The following is a 26816-nucleotide window of genomic DNA, read 5'->3' on the forward strand; positions in this document are numbered from 1 at the left end:
ATTTCTGTCTATATACACTGAGCAGAGTGGAGGAGGGGCATTGACTACAACTCTGATCTGAGATATACAAGTATCCATTTTTTTGGGCTTATTTATACTGATTATTGTTTCTAGCAATATTATATATAGCACTTTTTATTGCCTGCTGCATAGTTTTTACTGCATTTTATTTCTATCAACAATCTGCACGGGTAACTGATTTGTTTGCAGTTAAAAGCATTCTGTAGAGGCTCTTTGCTCCATTATCTGTTTAAAAACTTTCCTTTTGTGGCTCACTGCTGTCATAAAGATTTATGTAGTGTTTACTGTCTAAAGAGTGTAGGTTAATAGCTTTAGTATTGGTCCCCACCCTGCCTCCCTGTTGGTGTGTTGTTATACTCGGTGGCTTTACAGTTGCCCGCCCCTACTGTAAATTTGATCTGGGACACTCCTCCCAGTCTAGCGTCATTAGCTCATTCTACCTAATGCAGAGAGAACATCTGAGAATGCCTTCTGTTCCTCCTTTCTCCCTTTCTAAAAAAATTAAAAATTGCCTGAATCTCCTTGTGTTCTGACTGTGCTTCTCAAACATTTGGAAATATAGAGTATATTTTAGAGCATTTATTATAACTGTATTTGCCTTAATATTGCTACAACTCAAGTGCTCTGGGTTGCACTGCATCTGAATTGTTTGTGTGTTTTAGCTGCTTTTCTGTATATATTGATTTCTCTGTATATGTAGACTAGCTACTTATTCTGCTGTATTACTGCCTCTTAAATCGTCTTTCAGTTGTGCACTTGCCTTGCTTCATTTAAAAAGTTTTAATTTGCTAATTTTGTAGAGTTTTAATTGCATTTACTGTTTAGGACTACACACTCAAGTGTGTTAGCCTTTTCTGTGTTTATTTACTGTACTATTGCATTATTTAGCCTGTTTTAACCAAAAAAAAAATACTATCTTGTTTGCTCGTTTCCCACCTTTCCTAGCCAGTCCAGATCCCAGGCTTTGCTTGTCTCAAGACTTTATTTTCTGTCCTCAGAGCTATCCAGACCTTGCTGTGGTAGAGGGAAGTCCTACTGCTTACCAGTGGGACTGGTGAGCATTGTACTGCCTATCTAACGCTAGAGGAGTGGTTTCCAGCTCTGAAATTGTAATTTTACCAGCCTTTTTGGGCTGATTTCTATCCCTTTCAACTTTCTGGCTTACAAATGCGTGTGTTTGCACATTTTTTGCATCGTACAGCACTGTGAGGCTACAGTTAAACTATTCCAGGTGCCAGAAAGTCTGCTCTTCAGAAATCCCCTTAGAACTAGCTGGTTTCTCAGTAGTAGCACTAAAATCTGAATCCCTGTGACTAGCACTTGCTCTAGAACCTGCTGGAAAGCACTAGGAAGCCTGAAACTGATACAAGCACTCAACTCTCCTTGTCAGTAAGGAGAAATTAATCATAGGCATTAAACAGCCTATAATTGCAAAGTACCCTGCAAAGGTAAGGGAAAACAGCTCTTATACTTTACAAAAAAAAGCACCTAAGCAGGCATGTCCAAGGGTCAGCTTCCGGTGATTTCTCCTGTCCACCTGGTGAATCTGGGCATACTGGGGCAATGTGGCAACTGCCTTATGTACACAGACAGCCCTCTCCTCCTACCACCCAACACTACAACCTGTGAGAGATGCATTTACATAACCAAACTGAAAGCAAAGCTCTCTTCGGCCAAGATTGAGCTAGACAGTCCAGAGGAGAAAGTTAACACCTGCACTACACCACAAGCAACTCATAGCCCTTCAAAACCCACACCATCAACACCCACACATAGCAACACTAAACCCACATATGCGGAGCCCCTTAACATTAACTTGCCCAAGCAACAAGGACCTCCAAAGCTGAAACACAAACAAACACCAGTCACAACCAAAGTGACACATAGCTCACAACACCAGTGTGCCACCCAACAACAGCCCCTAAGGCAAGACAATGTACCCAACACTTTAGTCATATGTGACTCTATAGTCAGGCACACTGATGTCCCACTCACCAGGCTGAACAAGGAAAATTACAGTCAGCTGCCTGTCGGGTGCCAGGATCCGCCACATAATGCATGCACTCAAGTCACTCCACAACAAGTACAAATACGACTCTGTCATTGTCCATGCTGGAATGAATGACTTGAGACATTTATTTATTTATTTTTATTTTACATTTGTTAACCGGGCTAGTCTAGCTGGATATATGTCCATTTTCAGTAGAGTAGAGGAGAAACAGCTCCCAATTACAAATTACACAAATTATAAAAATAAAATTCAATTCAAAACAAAAGAATATAATATTAGTAAAAAAAAAAAAAAAAAATTAAAAAACACAACACAAAAATTATTATTCAGTAAAACATTGCAAAACAATTACGATTAGCAACATATACCTCCCTGGACTACATGAAAAGAGACATGGAAGAGCTCTCGGATCATGTGGCCCAGGCAGGTATGACCCTAGCCCTGAGTAGCATCCTGCCTTCAACCAGAATGATACCACAGTATAAAGACAGAATGATTGACTTCAACAATTGGCTAAGCTTCTGGTGTCATTCAAATGGGATCCAGTATCTGTCTGCCTGGGAAGACATGATCGACAAACCACGATGCTCTGCCAGAGATGGTCTGCACCTGTCACCCCTGGGATTCAGGTTACTGGCTAAAGCTCTTGCCACCCCTATAGTGCCTTTTTTAGGCAAGGTTCAAATGACAAAACCACCACCGTAACAGATACAAGCATGCAAAATCTGAAGGTAATGCTACTCAGTGCTAGAAGTCTAAACCTCAAAATGCACTCTCTTGAGGCACTCCTAAAAATGGAGAACGTTGATATCTGTGCAGTAACTGAGACCTGGTTCAAGGCTCCAGAAAGCACCCCTGCAATACCAGGCTACAACTCTTATCACGCTTTTCGGCCACAAAACCAAGACCGAAACACTAAAAGTGGAGGAGTGTCCATATTCACCAAAGATATTCGCACCTCCAGGCTAGTTGCCCAACACAATGCATCTGAAATTCTCCAGGTGCAACTAACACTAGATGTTCTTCGTGTTTCACTGTTGCAGTCATTACATTTGCATAGTCAGCCTGAATATCTAAGTCTTGGGTCCTGCATCGGTTGCTGTCTCCTCTTCCATGATGTCAGGTTGTCAGGGGTATAAAACATGCAGCCAATGCCATTTTATTCAGTCTTTCTTGCCGCGCGGTGCCAGAAGCAGAAGCAGTTTGCAAGTGCCTGTCAGCCGACTCCTGAAATTTTCGCATTCGATTTTCAGAACCGAAGTCTTCAATTAAAGCCAAGTACCCCGTTGGGGAAACTTTTTCTTGCTCCTTACCGATGTCAGTAAAAGTTAATAATTGCATTACTTGTAGGAAGCAAATACCTCATAAGGATTTTCATTTGTACTGTATTCCTTGCGTAGGCCCAGATCATAACGTGTCTTGCTGTCGGTTTTGTGCTAGATTTAACCAACGCACTATTAAGCGTCGGTATAATTTTGCTTCAAAATATTTTGGATCCAGATTTAATTACCCTGAAATGTCTTCGGATAGCAATCCGAAAACCGGAGTTCACAAAAAACGCAAAGGAAAAGACAGAGACAGACCGTCGAGGTCCAAAACCGATGACGAAGCTTCTCCTAAGCCAGTCGCCGGTTCGCCAGTACTCAGTGAGGTGCTTTCGCAACCCCTGATACCCACTACTTTTGAGTCGCAGGCCTCTACCGAGACCCATGCGGAGTCTGGTATGCCGCGAGATTCTCAGAGTATTAAACCTGCGGATGTCTCTCCCTCGGATGGGTCCAGAGCCGCTGAGCAGGCACCGGCTTCTGAGAGTGTTTTCAGGCCTCAGCATTTCTACATAAAACCGATGCCAGCTTCGAAAACAAAAACAACTTCTAAGTCTAAAAAAACAATGCATGAACCACGTGCTCAGGCCCCTATGCCTAAAAAACAGATGATCAAAATGGCTAAGGACTTAATTACCTTGATCAGGGGTTCCCAACCCCCCCCCCCTCCCCCTGCTAAGAGGCCTAGGCAAGACATTGATTATGAATCTTCAGATCAGGTTTCTATTTCTTCTGATTCCTCTTCTGATCAGGAATTTTCTATACCACCCCATGAGGATTCAGATGCAGAGGAATCCATCCCATCTGCATCTTCTCCTTAGGATTATTCTTTTGGAGAAACCTTGCATACTTTAAGGGAACATTTTCATTGGGAGAGTCAGGATTTCTCAGAATCAAAAAAGAGACTTAGGGATTTCCTTCTTCTTCCTCAGCATAGGCCTTTGGCTATACCTCCTGTATTAGACATTGTTGATGATGTGTTTTCGGAATCAAGCTTGGCTCCAGATTCCCTACCTCCGGCTTCTAGTAAGCCAGACAGATATTACAGGGTTCTTGACTCCCACAAAAATCCTGCTGCTGATCCTGAAACTATCTCACAGGGCCCCAAAGGTGTAAAGGCCTCTACAGCCCAAAATCCTACCCCCTCTGATAGAGATTCCAGGGCGCTGGATAAATGGAGAAAGAAGGTTTATACGTCTGCAACCTTGGCAATTAGGGCCATAAACTGCCAGTTTCATATGCTTAAATATAGACAGCATGTTATGGGCTTATTGAAACAGAAAATGATGTTGATTTCTGATTGTGTGGAGAATAAAGAATTACAGGAATTATTGCATGCAGTAGAACAGGTTGGAAAGCATACTTTGCAATGTGGTTTTGATTCCTTGGAGGCCTCTTGCAGGGCCACAGTTACTGGATCTGTGATTAGAAGGCATGTCTGGCTCAAGGAGCAAAATCTGCCTGATCATGTTAAAGCTAAATTGTTGGATGCACCTTTACAGCATGATACTCTAAGGCAGAAGAGGTTTTATAGAAAATGGAAGACAAAGCTAAATCTATGCAAAGTGTAAAAAATTTCTTACAAGTGCAGCCACCCAGATTCAGTAGGCACTGGACCACTAAAAATTGGTCCTTTCCTGTGTCCAACAGAGCCTCACAAGGCAAATCCAGGCGCTCAAAAGGCTCTAGATACCAATCACAGGGTTCTTACGGGTCAAAGCAATGGGGTGCCTCTACCTCCAAATCTGGAGGAAACAAAGCACAACCCTACAGTAAGCACTCTCAATGACTTCCCTCTACCATCACCAAGCACTTATCTTTTGGTAGCCCCCTTGGGGGGAAAATTAGCACTTCATGCTCAAAATTGGCAGATAATTACCCAGGACAAGTGGGTATTAAACATAGTATCCCAAGGGGTACAGATTTCATTTCCATACTTTGCCAATTCCAAACAGTTGGCCAAATCTGGCACAAAATCAATGAGCAGTGGCTCAGAAACAAGTTACATCCCTCGTGGATATGGGGGCTATTCACCCAGTACCAGAACAGGAAAAAGGACAAGGTCTTTATTCAAGACTGTTCCTGGTACCCAGAAAAGACCATGCCTGGTGTCCGGTACTGAACTTATCGATTTTTAACACGTTCTTGGACATTTCAAAATGCTGACTTTACAACAGTTACTGCCCATGCTAGGCAAGAACTCTTGGTTAGTGACTCTAGACTTAAAAGAGGCATACCTGCATATCTCAATAAGGGAATCATGCAGAAGATACCTCCGCTTCAAGACAGGTTTTATGCATTACCAATTCTCTGCACTGCCCTTTCGCTTATCTACTGCACCCAGGGTCTTTACAAAGTGCCTGGCACCAGTAATTGCATTTTGCAGACAAAGAAGCATACAAATCTATCCTTACTTGGATGACTGTCTCATTCAAGTAGAAACAAGGACATTCTTCTTCAACATTTGGCATTTGTAAAAAGGCTTCTAACATGCCTAGGGTACACAGTAAATGAAAAGAAATCACAACTGGTACCCTCTTAAAAAAAATTACATTCCTGGATGCAAGCTTGAATACAACTGCCCAGATGGCTTACCTTATGCCAGACAAACAAAGGCAACTGACTATATACTTCAAACAGATGGCAATAAAAACCCAGTTATCTGCAAGACAAATTCTGCAGGCTTTGGGGTTCATGGCATCCTGCATTCTACTAATTCTGTATGCAAGACTGCATATGAGGAAACTTCAATGGTACCTAAAAAGTTTATGGAGTCAACATTGTCACAGTCTGGAAACAATTATTCCTCTCTTTCCCTGCCTACAACAGGAGTTTCTTTGGTGGACAGAGACATGTCACCAAAACAAGGGACGGTCTTTCACTCTACTCCCTGCCACCCAAACCCTAACTACAGATGCATTAGACTATGCTTGGGAGGCCCACCTGGCAGGGAGATGCATTCAGGGCATATGGAACCCAAAACAAATGCATCTGCATATCAACCAGAAAGAGATGCTAGCTGTTTAGAATGCCCTGACAGCCTTCAAGGACTTACTTCATTCAGGACAACTACTGATAAAGACGGACAACACCACAGTTATGTGGTACATAAACAAGCAGGGGGGGTACACATTCCTACCCCCTTTGCAGACTAGCCATGGCATTGTGGGACACAGCCTTAACTTACCAAGTACATCTTCAAGCACAATTCCTGCCAGGAAAACAAAATACTCTGGCAGATGACCTAAGCAGAAATCTTATGGACCCTCATGAGTGGAAACTAGATCCACAAGTCTTCAACTTGGTAACACAGAAATGGGGGATCCCAGACATAGATCTATTTGCTTCTCCCCAAAATTATCAACTGGACAAATTCTGCCCAAGGACTTATCACAGACAAGCATGGATTGTGGATGCCCTATCCTTCAGTTGGAAAAACCTATCAGTTTACGCCTTTCCTCCTCTGCCTCTTCTCCCCAAGGTCTTACTAAAGGTCAGACAGAAAAAAACAAAAATGATCCTAATTGCCCCGGACTGGCCCCGCCAGCACTGGTACCCAATTCTGAGGAATATGTCTCAACTCCCTCCTTGGTACTTGCCTCAAATACCTCATCTACTGTCTCAGCAGAGCAATCAAATTCTGCACACTCATCTCCAAACTTTGAATCTGGCAGCATGGCTGATCTTGTAATTATTCAAACAACACCTCTCAGTAAATCTGTGATGGATGTCATTTTGGAAGCCAGAAGGCCTAGTACTAGAAAATCTTATGCTGATAAATGGAAGAGATTCTATGCTTGGAACCAAGCACAAGGAACGGACACAGCAAAACCAAATATTCCTCAGATTTTACAATACTTGACTGAGATGCTTAACAAGGGCCTACCTTTTTCTTCAATAAAAATCCATGCCTCTGCCATCTCGGCTCATTACAATACGGAGCCTCCCATCTTTTCTCATCCTCTGCTAAAACAGTTTCTTAGAGGAGCCAAAAATTTAAGGCCTCCCAGAAGATTACCAACTCCTGTATGGGACCTCAATTTTGTGCTGGAAAAACTCACCCTGCCTCCTTTTGAACCAGCAGCTACTGCGGATATAAAGTTTTTATCTTGGAAAACAGCTTTTCTTTTGGCAATCACTTCAGCAAGAAGGGTTTCAGAACTGCAGGCCCTCACGACTGTGGAGCCTTTTATTACATTTTACCCAGACAGGGTGTCCCTCAAGACCAATCCTTCCTTTATGCCTAAGATGGTATCCAGTGTGGCTCTTAACCAAGCTATTCACCTGCCAACATTTTATCCAAATCCGCAGAACAAGGGGGAGCGGATTCTGCATTCATTGGACGTACACAGACAACTAAGATTCTACTTAAACAGGACCAAATCTCTAAGAAAGTCTGAACAACTACTGGTGGCATTTGCTGCAGGATCAGAGGGGAGGGCTATATCAAAACAGACTATTTCTAAGGGGATAAGCCACTGCATTCGTTTCTGCTACATGCATCATGGTAAACCGGTGCCCAAGGGAATCGGGTCACATTCCACCAGGGCTGCCTCTACCTCAGCAGCCTTTCTTAGAGGAGTTCCAACCAAAGACATTCTAGAAGCTGCTACTTGGAGCTCTGTTCATACTTTTATAAAGCATTATCATTTGCCTCTCTCTTTTCTAAGTCCAGGACAGGCTTTGCCACTGCAGTTCTGCAGGGCCTTAAATCCGCTCCTAATGCTATTTAGTTCCATCCTCCCATCCATAGCTTTGGGATTCTACCCAAATGTAATGACTGCAACAGTGAAACACGAAGAACATAGTACAGTTGTGTACACTTACCATAAATGTAGATGTTCGAGTGTATTCACTGTTGCAGTCTGGGTTACCCACCTGCCATCCCCCTTTTTTCTAGAACTTCTCTTTCCTTCACTATATTCTAAAGCCTTTGGGGTGTATTTGCTTTTAGATGAAGGTAAAGGTTATGTTGTTAAAAGTGCATTTACATATACATACATATATATATATATATATATATATATATATATATATATACTGCTCTTTATATATATATATATATATATATATATATATATATATATCTTTGCTCCCCATTTGAGGAGCACCTGACATCTGGGGCAAGAAAAACTGAATAAAATGGCGTCGGCTGCATGTTTTATACCCCTGACGACCTGACGTCATGGAAGAGGAGACCGCAACTGACGCAAGACCCAAGACTTTGATATTCAGGCCGACTGTGGGCAACCTGCCAGCAGATTACCTAAATGTAATGACTGCAACAGTGAATACACTCAAACATCTACATTTATGGTAAGTGTACACAACTGTACTGTAAGACTGCAGTCCAAATTGTAGCTTGCTACAGATCCCCCACCATGCCCCAAGATTCTCACTACACCTTTCTAAACATAAAGGGGGTAGAATGAAAGACCGTCCCTTGTTTTGGTGACATGTCTCTGCCCACCAAAGAAACTCCTGTTGTAGGCAGGGAATGAGAGGAATAATTGTTTCCAGACTGTGACAATGTTGACTTCATAAACTTTTTAGGTACCATTGAAGTTTCCTCATATGCAGTCTTGCATATGGAATTAGTAGAATGCAGGATGCCATGAACCACAAAGCCTGCAGAATTTGTCTTGCAGATAACTGGGTTTTTATTGCCATCTATTTGAAGTATATAGTCAGTTGCCTTTGTTTGTCTGGCGTAAGGTAAGCCATCTGGGCAGTTGTATTCAAGTTTGCACCCAGGAATGTAATTTTTTAAGAGGGTACCAGTTGTATACTGACTTTATACTGGTCATCTCAATTTTTGGAAAGCTGGCTGACTGATCCTTAGCAGAACGTCTGAATATAGCTTAGTCTACTGCAGCAGTGAGCCTTTTGAACATATACTGTTATGGTAGGCCTAGTTATACAACTGTACTCTGCTTATTGGCTAGGGAACCCTCCTTGGTTTCCACATGGTGCAGATAGTGTGGATCCCCCTAGGAGAGGAAAGTTCACCTGACTGAAGTAAACACCAAGGGCAGTAAACTTCTTTATCATTAAGACCTTAGTCATGTGGCTTTTGGGGCCTCTCCTCATCTGCACATATAAGCAGTTCTTTGACTGCTGCTTGAACATGTGGGAGTACAAGATCATTCTCCCTGGGTGCAGAGGCAGTGCTTGTGTGATAGTGATCCTTAGATAGAGGCATCAGTCTATTTTTCGGCAGTTTATTTTATGGGGAAGTGAATGCACTGGCAGATCATATGAACCATTTACTTAGTCCTTTCTTGGATCTTTGGATTCTAAGGATGTGCTTAGCAGAGTCTTCAAGAAGTAGGGTACTTTGGAAACGGAATTTTTTGCCACGCTAAAGAATGCAATGCTACAACGTTTATGCTTGGTTTAGCAGGATGAGTAGGAAGTGTAGTGGTGGATGCATTCTCTCACATGGCTATTCATGATGACCCCTCATTTCATTGCAAAGACTCATTGGCATTGCTACATGGTGGTTAAGAAGTTGAGAAGAGCATAGATTCAGCCTCTGAAATTCCTGGCAATATAAGAATCTTTCTTGGTACAAGTCTAGGGTTTCCCAGGTTGAAGCACCAGACAGCTGCACCTCAGGGCTTTGTTCAGGGCTGTAGATTCTGATCCCACTGGATCTTTTAGTTGTAATCTCAGAGGTAAATGAAGCTGCTAGGAAATCTTCCACTCAGTAGGCCTGTCTCTTCAACTGGAAACATTTCTCACTTAGGTGGAGTTTTAACCTGCCGGTCAGATTACAGGTGATGTAGGCCTGTCTCAGACCATGGTTAGGTTCTCTTGTATTCTACAGTATGGATGTATCAAATGTTTTTGCCCTTGTGGAATACAGAATTGCAGCCCAGTACCTGTTGGTCACTTAATTGCTTCAGGGAGTGTTGCATCCTTGTTCTTTGAAGAACTCAATAGGCTTAGTTGCAAGCCTACTTCCTCAATAAAGTTGAAGTTTATTTCTTGGAACAAACAGTTTCTGGTGGCCATCCCTTTTACTTGCAAAATGTCAGCTCTTCAGGCTGTCAGTTAGGGAGTTGTACCTTGTCTGTCACAAGGGTTGTATCCTCCTTAATGTGAATCCACATTTCATATTGTCCTTGAACCATGTCATTCATCTGCCTGTTTTTTTTTTCCAGAGCAGAAACCAGGTAGGGAGACCTTCAACTCTGGACGTGTAATACCAGCTCAGATTTTTACCTATAGTATGTGTGCAGTTGTAGGAATACAGACCAGCTGTTTATTTTCTTGTCTGTGGAAGATTTCAGTATTGCCAGGCATCCCCTTTTCAAGTTGATTGCTGTCTGCATTGTGTTTTGCCAACAGCTGGTCCACCACTCACTGGGGAATGCTGAATTCAAAGCCTTCTCCAGTGGTGAAGGGGCTGCATCCAGTGCTGTCCACAAGTATGTATCCAGGTCTGCTGCATCTACTTCATCTTCATTGCTCTCTCACCAACCGTTGCTGTCTCAACATTATCTGCAGGACTGTGGCTTCTTATAGCATTTTCTGGACTGAGTTTTTTGAACTTGGTCTTTGAGTGACCCTCAGGAGGCTTTTTCCATCTTGGTGGTTCCTTAAGTTCTGCCTCAGAGTACTTAATGTGAAAAATAAGGTCTACATCTTCACTTTGTTGGAGAACCTCCTTGACAGGTCAGGAGTGCCACTCAGTTCTCCCTCTGATGTTGGCTGCTGTTCTGTTCACACACATTCTGCTGTTGACATTCTTGCCTTTCATGTAGGAATAAAAGCATAAACCAGAAGCCTAGCAATGTACAGAAACAGTTAGGAAATTGTCACAAATTGATAAATAATTAAAACCAATCGTAATTAAAACAAATCTTCCAGTTACAGCCATAGTTAAGACTAAAAATAACCACTGTATTAAATTTCAAAAGTACTTTTGATTGTACAGCTATGTTTAACATTCAAATGAATTTTGTTAAGAGTAGAAACATTCCATTTTGAGTCCTTCCATATTGCTTAGTATATGCCTGACAGAGAGGATTATGAGCGCTCAATGAATATAACCTGCTTATATGTTCAAGACATGGATGCCAAAAAAAATTAATCTTGGTAGCCATGTCGAGAACACATAATAAGCAAGTTATGGTTGGCGTCCCACTTATAATAAAATGTAGTGCATGGAGCTTCAGTTACAGTGAAAAAAAGTGCTTTGCCAGCTTTCAAAGCCATAAAAGACATTGTGAACGCTGTCAGTAAGACAGTGTAACTGCCTATGCCTCACTGCCTGTATTTCTCAACTGTCCAGTTTATTACAGAATGTCCAGATTTTTTTTTTTGCCTCATATATTTGGTTTCTTCCTCACAAAATTTGTTGTTTTCAGGCAAATCTCTGAGGACTGAAGTCAAATAATGACACACATTTTAGTTTCAGACTTCATACCCTTCAGAAATGCAGGCGAGCAAAAATCCTATTCTAGTAACTTTCTAAGTTTATAAAAAGAAAGTTAGGGGACCCATTACTGGCAGAAACTGCGGAGATAAATAAATCTTCAGTGTTACTTTCTATTCAGTTGAGGCAGATTTGTCTGCCTAGAGTGAGACCCAGGACTGGATTCAGTAAATCCCACATGGCTCGCTAAAATGCTGCGACACACACTGTAACGTGCTGATTTGTATTCAGTAAGTGTCTCTACACGATGTGTAGAGCTGTGCAGACACGGTAAACATTGTGGCATGCTAATTATAGCATAAGCAGCTGAACTGTATGGCGGAGCTATTCAGCGATCTAGAAAGCAATCCTGTACATTTAGTGTAACCTTTTACTTTGTATTCTAAAACCTATTGAAATGCAGCCATGGAAACTATTATGGAGGGAAAAAAATGCTGGGGGCTGCTGCTGCTCTTCTGCATGTTTATGTGCAACAGGCTGAAGTCTGAAAAACTAATGATAGACCTCGGGCAAGGAGCAGAAGGATATTTAACCCCATTCAACTTTTCATGGCCTGTATGAAGTTGGAAGTAATAGAACACTACAGGGTGGATAGAGACACACTCCAGGAACTCTGCAACCTCTGTTGTCCTCACCTGAGAGCAAGGGCAGACTGAGGGGAACCAATACCTGTTGTGACCAAGGTATGTAGAACTCACAATATTAGCTACAGGAACATTTTAGATACTTACAGGGGCCATGCTGAGGGTGTCACAGGTGTCAGCAACCAGGATCCTACACCAGTTCCTGAATGCTTGCTACATCTTACCATTGACATATATATGTGTGTATATATATATATATATATATATATATATATATATATATATATATATATATATATATATATATATATATATATATATATATATATATATATATATATATTCCCCATATTCCCCTGTCCCCCTGAGGACAGAGTTAGAACTATATAGGAATTTTACTCCATAGCACACTTTCCTAAAGTCTACGGATGCCATACACTGTATGCAAGTTGAGATCAAAGGACCACTGGGAGAACAAGGAAGGGTCTACTTCAACAGAAGGGGGTACCATTCTGTTAACTGCCAGGCTGTGTGTAATGTGTAAAGGGAATCATCCTGAATGTGTGTACCAGCTACCCCAGCAGTTACCATGACTCCCATGTCTGACAGAACTCATGGCTCTTCCAAAGGTAATATCCCACAAGGCCATTTACCGGGGGGTGTCAGGGATGCACTTGAATCATGGCTGATGATGCCCATCATTATTGCACCCACACCCACAGAGGAACACTATAATGAGGTACAAGCTCAAGCAAGAAGTATGCTAGAGCATGTGTTTTGGACTGCTGAAGTCATGGTTTCGATGCCTATATACATCAGGGAGTGGTCTGCTGTATAATCTCAGTACTTGTGCTGAAAGTTTTACAGTCTGTCCTTTCCTACATAGTATCATCTTGTGAAAACAGCTGCAACAGGAACACCAAGGGCTAGGAGCAAACATTCCACCACCACTGGCAAGGTCGCCCAGCCATACGCAGGTGAGGAGTCAGTGGGGGGAACAACCAGCTGCTGTGGGTGTAGGTAGACATAGGCATGAACAATATGCCCGCGCTGTGGCCAAGAGGCAACAGACAGCACACATGCTGACCACCTAAGGGGTACACCTTTCATCCTGTGCACGTGCATACAGTAAAATTGATGCCAGGCAACACTCATAACCTTTACTTACCCATGTAATGACTCTGTAATGCTGGCATCAGACAGAGTCAGCCTCAAAGGACAACAGTTGTAACTGCAGGACTATTGACGTAAGTGTTGAACCTGCAAAAGAAAAAAATATGTAAGAACACGAATGAATGGCAGATACGGTTACTTGAAAATGTACCCAAGTAGAATGCGTGTGAGTTGTCCAGCAGTGACATCAATATGTGACAGGACTGACTCGTATAATATATATTTATGCAGTTTATCAGCTAACATGACTTCATGCATCTAAAATACCAAGTATAGAAAAATCAATTCAAACTCTTACTTATCCCTACACTGTCACAAGTGTAGCAATAAGCATGACTGCTATGTCACCGATTACAAGGTAGGAATCACAACACTAAAATGCTGTAATAAATCAGGAAAAGTTTTCAAATAACATCACCAGTACATATCCTAAGCACTCATTTATTTTTCCACCCTGTGCATCAGACAGTATACATATGTAACCCTGAATAAGAAAGATTAAAAAAAAGGCAATGGCACAGTTGTCATCATTTGCACGGGGAGGACAAATGGAAGCAGGCTGCATTGCATTGCGTTGTCTGAGGGGATAGTTAAATATAGTTCAGCTGAAAATTTAAACAATAGCTGGATGGTTTTAAAAAGAATGTTAAGATGAAAGCAGAGGTGGCACACACATGTATGGCATATAGGAATGATAGGTGCGGAAACACCTGTTAGCCATCAAAGAGTTTGATGCCCTGGCTCACATGCTGAAACATGGGGGGGGGGGGGCATCCAGTTCCTCTTGAAGGTATGGACTGATGGGCAGAGCTTAATTGAGAAAGAGAGTTTATTCCATAGGCATGTGAGTCTTCGGTATACAAAGTTGTCAAATTTCACAGTACAGCTAGTATTAATTTTTACTGAGGCTATGTGTCTTCTTGTTTTCATGTCATAAGAGGGTATTATAAACAAAGGTTTTATGATGGTAAGGTGTCCTTTTATGCTGTGTAATGTCGGGTATATGTTGCCTGTAAGAGAGCAGAAGGATACAGAGAAAACAAGAATTTATGAAAACAGAAGTGCACTTTTAGAAGCTATTCAAGAGCATTGCTGTTGTATTTTTGAATTCTTTATTGTATTATTCTGCAGTTTATCATTGCATAAATGCCATTAATTGTTCACTGTCCTTGCTGCTGTTCTCTGCATTGTAGTCATTTTAAAAGTGTGCATTTCTAACTAGCTATTTGAATTGCTGTGTTAGCATTCAAACAGAGTTAGCTGTAGTGTGGTTTTACATTAAGAAGACTTGGGCCTGTTTTTCTAATGGCAGTATAAGGTAGGCTGATCTGCCTGATTTGGAAATCGCACAGAAAGGCTTTCAGTGAGATTGTTTCATTGGTCAGAGGGCTACGCAGTCCTTTCTGTCAGTTTTTTCTGCTTTTATAAATCTGGCGCATTTGAGTTATGCTGCTCATGACACAGTTGGCCCTATCTAGATACTGGCACCTTGAATTGACATTTTCTCTATAAAACTACCCATGAAACTTCCCCAGTACTTGGTTGTGTGCAAAAAGCAACTAGCTTGTACAGTGGCAAGCGCTGCCCCATGGGTTTTGTATTAGGTGCTCCTGTTTGTCCTCTGTTCTCCTTCAGCAACCCAAACTTTGCTATCTCAGAAGCCAGCTTGGTGGAAATAGGTGCCCTGGGGCAATGTAACAAGTGCCTCTTGTTTATTAATAGCCAACTAATTCTTAAACTGATAAGGTATGTGAGACATGTATTTACAGTGTCACTAGAGGCAAAGCACTCCTATACAGACACTCATAATACCAATAAGGTCATCAGAAATGCACACATTACACCCACCACACAGTATGGAGCAGACAAATAGACCCACATATATGCTTAGGCTCTTAAACGTAATCTTCCTAATCTCCAAAGTCCTCCCAGACATTGCACCTACAACAATATCCTCAGCAACCCCAAAAGCACTGTACCAAAACAACACCCACCACAACACATATAGCCACATCTCTCTGAGCATCAGCTTCTGTGCCCATACGATAAGCCCCCCACACAACCAAATAGTATGATCACAGGAGATTCCCTTAAGAGACATGAAAAAGTAATGACATGGTGCTAAACCAGGGTGCTGTTACTGTGATTCTTACTATGATGGCTCCAAAGTCTTCTTAAGACACTCAGTCTTGCTGGCTGGGTTTTGCTAAAATCAAAGTCTGGTTATAGTTGCATTCACAGTCTGTTGCATATAGAAACTATATACATAGTCCATGTAGGCATAGGATCATAGGTGTGTACTAGGCTAATAACCCTGGAACCTTTACAAGCCTAGCCCATAGGATTACCCTGGCATCATGCCAACCAACCTTAGTTCCCAGTGCTTCTGTCGAGTAGAGCTACTGGAGTGATCCCCTGGGGTGAATTTTCTATTTCCTTTCAACTCATCAAGATTTCTCTTGAAGAGGGCCAGTGAGGTGCTGTGTTTGACATGTATGGGAAGACTATTCCACAGCATGGGCAGTCTCTGGGTTATGAACCTGTCCCTTCAGCACGTTCTGCTGATTATGGTAATGAAGTTGAGGTCTCTGGAGCGTGTGGTGCAGAGGGATTGGGATTTCTTTAGATGTAGCATTTCTAACAGAGCTGGGTTAGACATGGCTTTGTAAGTCAAGCAGAGATCGCCTCTAAGTAGGTGATATGAGACAGAGAATAGTTGGAGTTTTCTGAGTCTGTCCATATAGGGTCCATACAGGACAAGTGTTTAAGGCCTAGGATCCTCTTTGTGAGGTACTTTTGTGGTCTCTCCAGTTGTTGCAGGTGTCTAGTGAGGTACATGACAAATGGGGCATTGTACTCAATGATTGGCCTAATGAGGAGAGTAGAGGGAGACAATGACCTCTTTCTTCCTGGATGCAAAACCCTTAGTAATGAGATGTGTCACATAGAAGGACTTTCTGACTACAGTGGCATAAATGACTTGAGAAGTTCCTTCCTGGATTATATGAAGAGAGACAAGATGGACTTCTGAGATGTACCTATATAAAGAGAAACGTAATGAAGCTGTATGAAGAGAGACATGATGGACTTCTGAGATGTACCTATATAAAGAGAAACGTAATGAAGCTTTCTGACTGTGTGTGTCCCAGGGTCGTATGAGCCTATCATTGACCAGCATTCTACTTTCTCCAAGGATAATGCTACAGTATGAACAGAAGATGATTGATTTTAATAATTGTCTTAGTTTCTGGTGCTGCTCCAAAGGAGTGCAGTATTTGTCAGCAAGGGAGGATATGGCTAATAGACCATGCTTCTTGGCTAGGGATTATCTGCTGTTGTACACTTTGGGCTTTTGAGTATTGGCCAAAGCATTGTCCTTCCCATAGTGTCTTTTTTAGGCAATACCAGACTGACAGACCTTCCCACATGGCAAAACAAATTCAGTAAAATCTAAAATTTAAGATCAAAACCAAGAGTCTTAAAAAAAATCCACTCACGCCGAGCTTTCCACATCCTGAAGAATGCAGATGTTGTACAGTTACCGAGATGTGATTTAATGCCACAGAGAACACACTGGCAGTACAGAGCTACAATACCCTTCACACATTTAGATATGTTTCTGTACAGGCACAGAGTAAAGGTGGACGTGTCTCGATTTACATAAAAAACAAACAGACCTGAAGGCTGGTCATACAGGATGATGCACTTCAATTTTGCCACATCCAAATTACCATTAGCAAAGTTCTACACCATATTATTGCAAGCTTTAGGTTGCCCTCTATAACCCAGGAAACACAACAGCATGCACGTAATCTTATTGGAGAATACTCACTTTTCAACCCAATACCATATTCATGGACAACGTTAACTATCTGTGCCCTCTCCCCACCATCACCAGTGTAATGTCCTGTCTGTTAAGGGCCAGCCATAAAGCTGTCTCCTTTGAAATAAAAATAAAGTCCAGGACTGCAGCTAACTAAGAAAAAGGCAAATTTCATAGTAAGTGATAACCTGGCAAAATTTCAAGCCTCCCCAAACCCTGAGAACACTGCAGCGTATCTGGAATTGTTCAGAAGTACCCTGTTAAATCATGTTAATAGAGTCATAAAGATAGCTGTGCCTACAGGAATAAGCACACAACAAAACAAGCCACACTGCTAGAATCCCAACATTAATAGGTTGCATAACAAAAGAAAGAAACTCTTGGCAAAATTTATGAATTGCAATGCCCAGTAGGATAAAAACTCTCTCTCTTCACTCTAAACAAGTACCTCATAGAGCATATCAAGTCTACCAAAGCAAAAATTGAGATACAAATGATCTCCTAGTCCAAGGGCAGCCATAAGGCTTTCTTTAGCTATGTCCGTAATCTCAAAGGTAGTACACAACAGTGTGGAGAACTGATTGTAGACGGAGCCATCTACACTGAGCCAGAAGATATAGCAAACATACTGGACAACAAATTCAGCTCCAGTTTCACCCCTGTCTTCCACCCAGCCATCCCTGAGGAAGTACCATCTACTATGATCTACTTATATATCAGTAGAGAGCAGGCCCTCAGTGCACCCTCCAAGGCCAAGAATACCAGATTAATGGACCCCAGTAATATCCCAGGTTACCTCCTAAATAATATTAAACATCACATATCAGGACTGCCAGAGTCACTGTTTAGCTATAGCCTCCAGAAAGGCTTTGTGTCGCACAAATGGAGAACTTGAACGGTCATTCCCCTGCACAGTGGTGGGCCATCTACGGACCACAGTAACGACAGACCCATAAGTCTGACTAGTCTTGTACGCAAAGCCATGGAAAGAATTCTCATGGAAATGCTTAGCAGTAACATAGAAAGCCTTCAGACACTGTATCCTAACTAGTTTAGTTTTGTCAAGAGCAGATCATGCCTTCTCAACCTGGTGGACTTCTTCGAGAAGATCAACAAAGCAATGAACAAGGGCTTCCATTTGATGTAACCCTCTTAGGCATTGTAGACAGACTTATGAAATTGACTATAAACCCCATATCACCTGTTGGATAGCCAGCTGGCACTGTAAGAGGACCAAAGAAGTTAGGATGGGAAGTCCACCTTCACAAAGAGGTCGGTCACTGGCAGAGTCTCTCATGGCTCTGTGGTAGGTCCGCTCCTTTTTTGGCAGCTGTTTTTTTTGTTTTTTTTTTAACTCAAGGTCAGCGTCAAGGGTGTCTGGCTGACCAAGTTTGCAGACTTTTGCAAACTAGGTGGAGTCATTCAATCCTGCCCCCCCCCCCCCCCCCCCAAGGCACTGATATCCTCCAGGAAGAGCTGACACAGACAAACAACTGGTGCCAGAGCCATGGTCTAAAACTCAGTGCAAAGAAATGCATAATAGTATCCTTCAGAAAGTCGACTACCCCCTGGAAACTAACTCAATGATAACACAACTCTGAGTAAAAACCCAGTAGCCAGGGAATTGAGGGTGAATGTAGACAGTTACCCAACCTTTTACCATAATCTGTCTGCAGTAGTAAAGAAATTATTCTATGTTGCACAATTTGCAAGCAAGGTTATGGCATCTAGGACCAAGGAAGTCATTGGTCCACTGTGTTTGATCCTCTTCAGACTAATCATTGAATAGAGTGTCACCTTCGATTTGTACCTGACTAGGCACATGCAGCAACTGCAATGTCCACAGAGTTTTTTCACAAAACTAATACAAGGCAGTAACATGACTTCAACAATATCACTTCAAGACCCCATCCCTGTACTCTTGTCTCTGACAGACTGTTGAGGGACGGTCTGTGCCTGGTGTATAAGGCATCTTTGTGTCCTGCTCTAATGGGCCTTCTGCATACCCACAGAACAATTTGTATCAGAATTACCTGATCTAGGACTTTAACATATTGGAGGGACAGGTGTGTGTCTCAGAGACTACCCTGTTTGCCTTCTCTGGAATAAGCTTCCCATCCATTGGAAGCAAAGTTCTTCCCTAACCCTCTTCATGTATAACTTGGACCAGTGGATGAGAAATCTGAAATTCATCGCTGGTCTGGCATCTGTGAACAGAAGCAGTCTGTAAATGCCTGACCACTCAAGCTCTAGCTTAAGTATACCCCTTAAATTAACCTTAGGGCACTAAAACTTGTCTGATACATTTGGGATGCCTTAGTTAGGCTTAGAGGCCCATGTGGTTGTTAGTGTAGTATACACCTATGAACCTAAAAAAGGGGGGGGGGGTTGTTGTCTCTGGCTATAAGACAAGCCTGTGATCCTCTTTTCAAGGAACTGAAGGCAGAGTAATGTATACTGCACCATTCTGTGCAGCTTTAAGTGCTGTATCAAGGTTAAGGATGATGTCACAAAGCTAGCAATCATCTGTACATTTGGTAAGCCAGACACTGAAGTCAGTTCTGATGTCTGAGACAAATATGCCAAAAAGTAGTGGTCTCTGAACCATGCCTTCAGGAGGTCCCTTAGTGACAGGGGATGGTTAAGAATAGGAGCCCACCTGTTCTTGACAATTTGAGATTATGTAGACAGCTGTGGGGCTATGTTACTACTGTTTAGTCTATCTTTATTATTTATGAATGTATGTTTGCATTTACTCATGAGTTCTTCATTGAACTCTCTAGATAGTTGTCACCTGTAGTGTATCATTTTTTAAAATGTTATTAATGTGAGCATTTAAACAAGCATTAATTTCTTTTTAAATCTCTTTTTAGGACCCATATTTCAGAATGACAAGAGATGTTGCCCCCAGAATCAGCTACATCAAACCAGCACTAATGCATTCGACCTTCTTCCCAGCTTTGCAGGGAGCTCAGACAAAGATGAGTGCAAGTGATCCTAACTCCTCCATCTTTCTTACAGATACTGCAAAACAAATTAAAACAAAGGTAAGGCCATGTCTGGAGTGCCCCCACTCGTATAATGAGATATGTTAGGTAGTCCAATCTCACCTTCATTTTTACATATGGATCGGTTCCGACTCAGCCGATTTTCAAGCTCGAAGACTTCTGGTTGGCTCGTGGCTAAGCAGGTATCCCATGGTGCACCAGTGTAATCCCCAGATCTTATTTGCCGCTTCGACGAGTTTGGATGTGCTTCTCTTGGCTCTGGCTAAGTCTTTTGCAGTTCTTTCATTCATAAGTGTTTTTTTGCATATTTACTGTTATTTAGTGGTAATATATATAGGTCTTTACCTAAATTGTCCTGTGGTCTTGTTTGACCTTAGTAGTTAGTATCCTGTGTACCAGTAGTTAGGTGATGTTGCCTAGATCGTTAGTGTTTGGCAGTTTCGCCTCTCTTAATCAACAGGGGCTCCTGTTGATTATTGTACTGTTAACTTGTTGTGTTTGGCGGGGATCCGCTAAAGTCTTATTTAGGATTGCGGTTGCAAAGTTTTTCCTGTGTTATTGAACGTGTGTGTGTTTGTGTTATATACTTGGTCTGTTTGAGTTAGACGACCCAGTTTCTATTACACTGGGCTAGACCTGTTTAACTTAGAGGACGTAGTCCTCGTGTAACCCTATTATTTGTAATTTTCATTTAAAAATTTTCCTGTGTGGCTGAATCTCTTTGTGTATGTGTTAAAAAAAACGATCTGTTTTAGTTGAAAGACCTAATTTTCTCTTACGCCGGACTAGGCCCGTTTAACTTAGAGGACCTAGTCCTCGTGTAATTCTTCTGCAGGGCTAGGCCCGTTTTAGTTAGAGGACCTAGTCCTCCGTTATTCTCTATTTTTCCTCTGGTTTTCCTCGTGTGTCTGCAATGTCTAAGGATAGCAAGGAGCATAAACCCTCTGGGTTCAAAAATTGCGTGAAATGCTCCCAGAAAATGTCATTAACGGATGGCTGCTTGGGAGCCATCCATTTGCAGAAATCATGCTTTTTCTGTCATGCTTTCTCTCCTAGAGTGTTGCAGGAGAGAAAGAACAAGCTGATACTCAGGGGTCTTCTGAAGCCAACCTTCAAGGAAGCCTTATCTGGTTTGTCAGCTTCTTCTTCTTCTAAGTCTTCAAAATCCAGATCTGACTCCAAATCTAACGCTTCAAAAAGGCCTTCTCCGGCACCGGCTGGTGTTTTGGAGCCGCCTTCCAAATTACCAAAATCTGTCTCCTCGACTCCTCAGTCTTTGGAGCCGAAGGAGAGCACCATGGTATCAGAGTCGGTCACAGGTGCTTCGGTGCCGACTGCTGAATCTTTGGAAATAGTTGACTCTACTGCTCGGAGCCGGTCTGTAGAATCTTTACCGGTCTTCTTGCTAATCAGGTCTCCAGTGCCTGCTAGGTCGAGATCCCCTACTTTATCTTCCAGATCTTCCAGGAGCCTTTCGGAAGAAGATGTGGAGAGGGTAGTACTGAGACTCCTAGTCATCTGCTCTGACTAAATTTTTGTTGGCTCCAACCTAGTCGGCTCAGGAGCCACTCGAGCCAGTTTTGCCCTCATCTGTGATTCCTCCTCTGAGCCATGTTGGCCTTTCGGAGCCGGAGTGCTTGTTACCAACAGAGGAACCCTCTGTTCCGGCTCCCCTTGCTGCTGCATTGGAGCTGAGTTCGGCTCTGACATGCTCGGCTCAATCCGTCATGTCCAGGGACCAAAGCTCTTCTGTCAGCACCGATGGAGAGGGTTTGAATCGAACTTCTTCGGTTCCGAGCCTTCCTCTCGGTGCTTCCACCAGGGTGAGCTCAGACCCTGCATCTATCTCGGAGCCGATGGCTTGGGCTCCAGCGCCATCCTTTATCTCTTCGGAGCGGGGAGGGTCTTCAGAGCCGGAGAGGTCGGCTTTTGAGGTGATGAGGAGTGTGCTGTCACAGTCTACAGCCCCTGCCAGTGGTACAAGCACTCTTTCCCCCAGGGCTCCCACTTCGGTCTCATTACCTACTCTCTCTGGAGACAGTAGAGTCCCGCAGCCTCAGGAGCCACAGGCTGGTGGTCCCCACTCCTCCGAGGCCTCCCCAGAAGGTCCCTTCGAGGAGCCTCCTCGGAAGAGGGTATGCAAGAGGAAGCATATTGACTCCCAGGATGAGTCTCTGACCTTGGACACTGACCTTGAGGAGTCGGAAGGGTTCCCCAAGTCGTCCTCTGGTGATGTCTCCTTTGTGGACATCCTAGAGATCCTTAAACAGAGGTGCGACTGGCCCACAGTCAACACTTCTGATGAGGAGTCTGTGTACCTGAAGGCTTTCAAGTCTCAACCTTCTGCCTCTTGGGTCTCTCCACCTTTCGACAAACTAATGGATCTGGTTAGTCAGAAGGTGTGGGATACTCCCGCTGCCATGGAGCCAGTTCCCAGAAGACCAAATAAGTTCCTGTCTGCCCCTCCTGGAAAATAATTCTTGTCTAAGGGTGTTCCCGTAGATGCCATGGTGGTGGTAGCGGCCACGAAGAAGGAGTTGGCGAAGACTTCTTCCTCTGTTCATCCGCCAAACAAGGAGTTTCGACAGATGGACAGATTTGGGAAATGTGTATTTAGTTCAGCGGCATTTACACTTTGATCTCTGAACTATCTTACCCACTTCACGAGATTGCAGAGGGATCTCCTCAAGGAGTTAGGAGATTATATACAGGGTGCTTGTCCTGAGGTTGTCCCTGATAGGATCTCTGCTCAGTTGGCAACCCTAAATTCGGTAGTTAATTCCACCATGCAGCTGATGGAGTGAGCAGAGCAGCGGGTTCAGGAGTTGCCCTTAGGCGCCACTCCTGGATGCGCTTGTGTAATTTTACGGAGCCATTTAAGTCCACCTTCACCACTGCCCCGATGTTCATCGTGTTACCCTGCTGCAGTCATCACACTTGGGTTATCCTGTCGTCAGGCGGTCCCGCAGTCGGCTGGATTTCCAAAGTCTTGGTCCAACGTCAGTTGCTGTCACTTCATCCCTGACGTCAGAGCGCCAGGGGTATATATATTGCAACCGATGCCATTTTCTCCAGTCTTTCTTGTCGCGCGGTGCCCGAAGCAGAAGCAGTTCGCAAGTGCCGGTCGGCTGACTCCTGAGATTTTCGAATTTCAGATCGAAGTCTTCTGTAAAGCTAAGTACCTCGTTGGGGAAACTTTTCTTGCCTCAGACCGATGTCAGAAAAAGTTAACAATTGTATTTCTTGTGGGAAGCAAATACCTCATAAGGATTTTCATTCTTATTGCATACCTTACCTAGGCCCTGATCACGATGTCACTTCTTGTCGTTTTTGTGCTAGATTTAATAAACGTACTATTAAAAGACGTTTTGATTTCGCACAACACTTTTTTGGTAGAAAATGTAACTATAGCATGCCGTCGGAGCTACCGACTACCGGCGTGCACAAAAAGCGCAGGGACAAGGACCGACAGCCCAGGCCTAAGCCCGACTCTGAGACCTCGGTTGATCTGGTCTCCGGTTATCAGTGAGGCTCCGACGCAGCCTCTGACTACCGCAGTTCTGGAACCCGAGACCTCTACAGATATTTTGTCAGAATGTACTAGGCCGACGCAGCCTTTTACTTCAGGCCCTACCGACGATTTACCTTCCAAGGACGTTGGTACTTCTGAAACACCATCGGTTTCTGAAGGCGTTTTCAGACCGACGTCTCTTACAGTCAAAACATTTTCCAAGTTGAAGACTCCTTCTAAATAGAAAAAGGCTTCACTTCAGTCTCCTGTTCAAGGCCCTATGCCTAAGAAACAGATGCTCAAAATGGCAGAAGATTTGATTTCTCTTATCAGGGGTTCACAGCCTCCTCCTGACAAAAGGCCTAGACAAGAGGAAGATTCTGCTTCCTCTGAACAACTGTCTATTTCTTTGGATTCCTCTGAGGACCAAGACCATTCCTTCTCTCCTTATGAAGATTCTGATGCTGAGGAATCTATTCCCTCAGCTTCCCCTCCAGAAGATTACTCTTTTGGGGAAACTTTACACAGTATGAGGGAACATTTTCACTGGGAAGGTCAGGATTACTCTGATTCCAAGAAAAGGCTGAGAGAGTTTCTTTTACTCCCCCAACACAGACCTCTAGCCATCCCTCCTGTTTTGGACATTGTGGATGATGTCTATTTAGAATCCAGTTTCAACCCTGACTCTCTACCTCCTGCCCCGGCCAAGCCTGACAGATACTACAGAGTACCTGATTCCCACAAATTCCTTTACAAAAGCCCAGTAGCTGACCCAGAGGCTATCTCCCAGGGTCCCAAGGGGGCTAAGGCTTCCATGGCTAAAAATCCAGTACCTTCTGAAAGGGATTCAAGATCACTAGACAGATGGGAGAAAAAGGTTTACACCTCAGCCACTTTAGCTATGAGAGCACTAAACTGTCAATTTCATATGCTTAAGTATCAGCAATTCCTGATTTCTCAGTTAAAACAAAAGATAACCACCTTACCTCAACAATCTGAAATGAAAGAAGTACAGGATTTGTTGCACGCCACCGAGCAGGTGGGCAAACATACCTTGCAATGTGGGTTTGATTCATTAGATTTCTCCTGCAGAGCAGCTGTCACTGGATCAGTTATACATAGGCATGCCTGGTTAAAAGAACAAAATCTGCCTGATCATGTTAAAGCAAAACTATTAGATGCTCCCTTACAGCAGGATGTTCTTTTTGGTGTTAAAGCAGAAGAAGTTTTAAAGAAAATGGAAGATAAGGCGAAATCAATGCAGACAGTCAAAGATTTTCTACAAGTACAACCCCCTCGCTTCAGCAGAAACTGGCCAACAAAAAATTAGTCCTTTCCAGCCACTGACAGGCCTCAGAGGGGTAAATACAGGCACCCAAGGGGCAGAGGACAACCACAAGCTCAGTATAAGCCTCGCCAATGGAGCACTGCAACCCAGAAGGGAGGAGAAGACAGGTCTCAACCCACCAGAAGACACACTCAATGACCTGCACCTCAGCTGGCCAAACAAAGCTCTCTTGTCAGCCCCCTTGGGGGGAAAACTAGCACTATTTGCAGACAACTGGCACATGGTCACAAAGGACAAATGGGTCCTAGACATAATTTTACGAGGATACAGATTCCAATTTCACACCTTGCCAATAAAAAGAGGAATGCCAAACCTGCCACAAAATCAAAGGGCAGAGGCTCAAAAACAAATTTTAGCTCTCATGGCCATGAGAGTCATTTAAAGGCTACCAACTCAAGAGCAAGGCCAAGGATTTTACTCAAGACTCTTCCTAGTACCCAGGAAAGAAAATGCTTGGAGACCAATTCTGGACCTTTCAATTCTAAACACTTACTTACAAGTGCCCAAATTCAAGATGCTAACACTACAGCAGCTACTTCACATGTTGGGCAAGGAAGCATGGCTGGTAACGTTGGACCCCAAGGAAGCATACCTGCATGTCCCTATCAGACAAAGTTGCAGAAGATACCTCCGTTTCATTGCAGGTTCAACCCATTATCAATTCTCTGCACTGCCCTTTGGCTTATCTGCTGCGCCCAGAGTATTCACAAAATGCCTGGCACCAGTAATTGCATACTGCAGTCAAAGAGGAATTCAAATATATCCATATCTGGACGACTGCCTCATCCAAGCAGAAAGAACATCTGGCTTTTGTGAAGCATCTTCTAAATTGTCTGGGGTACACAATAAACGAAAAGAAGTCAAAACTAGTACCCTCACAAAAAATGACATTCCTGGGTGCCAGCTTGGACACAATGGCCCAGAAGGCTTACCTTACACCAGACAAGCAATTACAACTGACTCAATATTTCAAGACAATGGCAACAAAGACCCAATTAACTGCAAGAAAAATTCTGCAGGCTTTGGGCTTCATGGCATCTTGCATTCTGATAATACCATTTGCAAAACTGCATATGAGGAAATTACAGTGGTACCTAAAAAGCATATGGTCTCAACACAGCCACAGCTTGGACACAGTGATATCTCTCCTTCCCTGCCTTCAACAGGAATTTCTATGGTGGGCACAGGCATGTCACCTCAACAAGGGTCAGCCTTTCATTTTGCCCCCACCCAGGCAAACTATCACAACAGATGCTTCAGACTATGCCTGGGGGGCACACATGGCAGGGCAAGGCATTCAAGGCCTATGGACTGCAGAACAGAGAAAACTGCACATAAACCAAAAAGAGATGCTAGCTGTACAGAAAGCTCTGACAGCCTTCAAGGATGTACTACAGCCAGGGCAACTTGCAATAAAGACGGACAACACCACAGTAATGTGGTACATAAACAAACAAGGGGGCACACATTCCTACCCTCTTTGCTGGCAAACAATACTCTTATGGAACACTGCTCTGGCCTACAAAATCCAGTTACAGGCTCAATTCCTGCCAGGACAGAAAAACACAT

At 43.1% G+C, this 26816-nt stretch overlaps 1 protein-coding gene across 1 annotated transcript in view; it reads left to right on the forward strand.

Annotated features, from left to right (window-relative positions):
* The window catches only part of WARS1 (tryptophanyl-tRNA synthetase 1), a 572087-nt gene that overhangs the window by 373830 nt on the left and 171441 nt on the right, over nt 1-26816 (forward strand). Inside the window, exon 9 of the mRNA XM_044074563.1 lies at nt 20254-20427. Coding sequence (XP_043930498.1) covers nt 20254-20427 — 174 coding nt within the window. The remainder of the gene's footprint in view (nt 1-20253; nt 20428-26816) is intronic.

Source organism: Protopterus annectens, chromosome 6.part0 (genome assembly GCF_019279795.1).
Source record: "Protopterus annectens isolate FY-2018-M chromosome 6.part0, PAN1.0, whole genome shotgun sequence".
In the NCBI taxonomy this organism is placed as follows: domain Eukaryota; kingdom Metazoa; phylum Chordata; order Ceratodontiformes; family Protopteridae; genus Protopterus; species Protopterus annectens.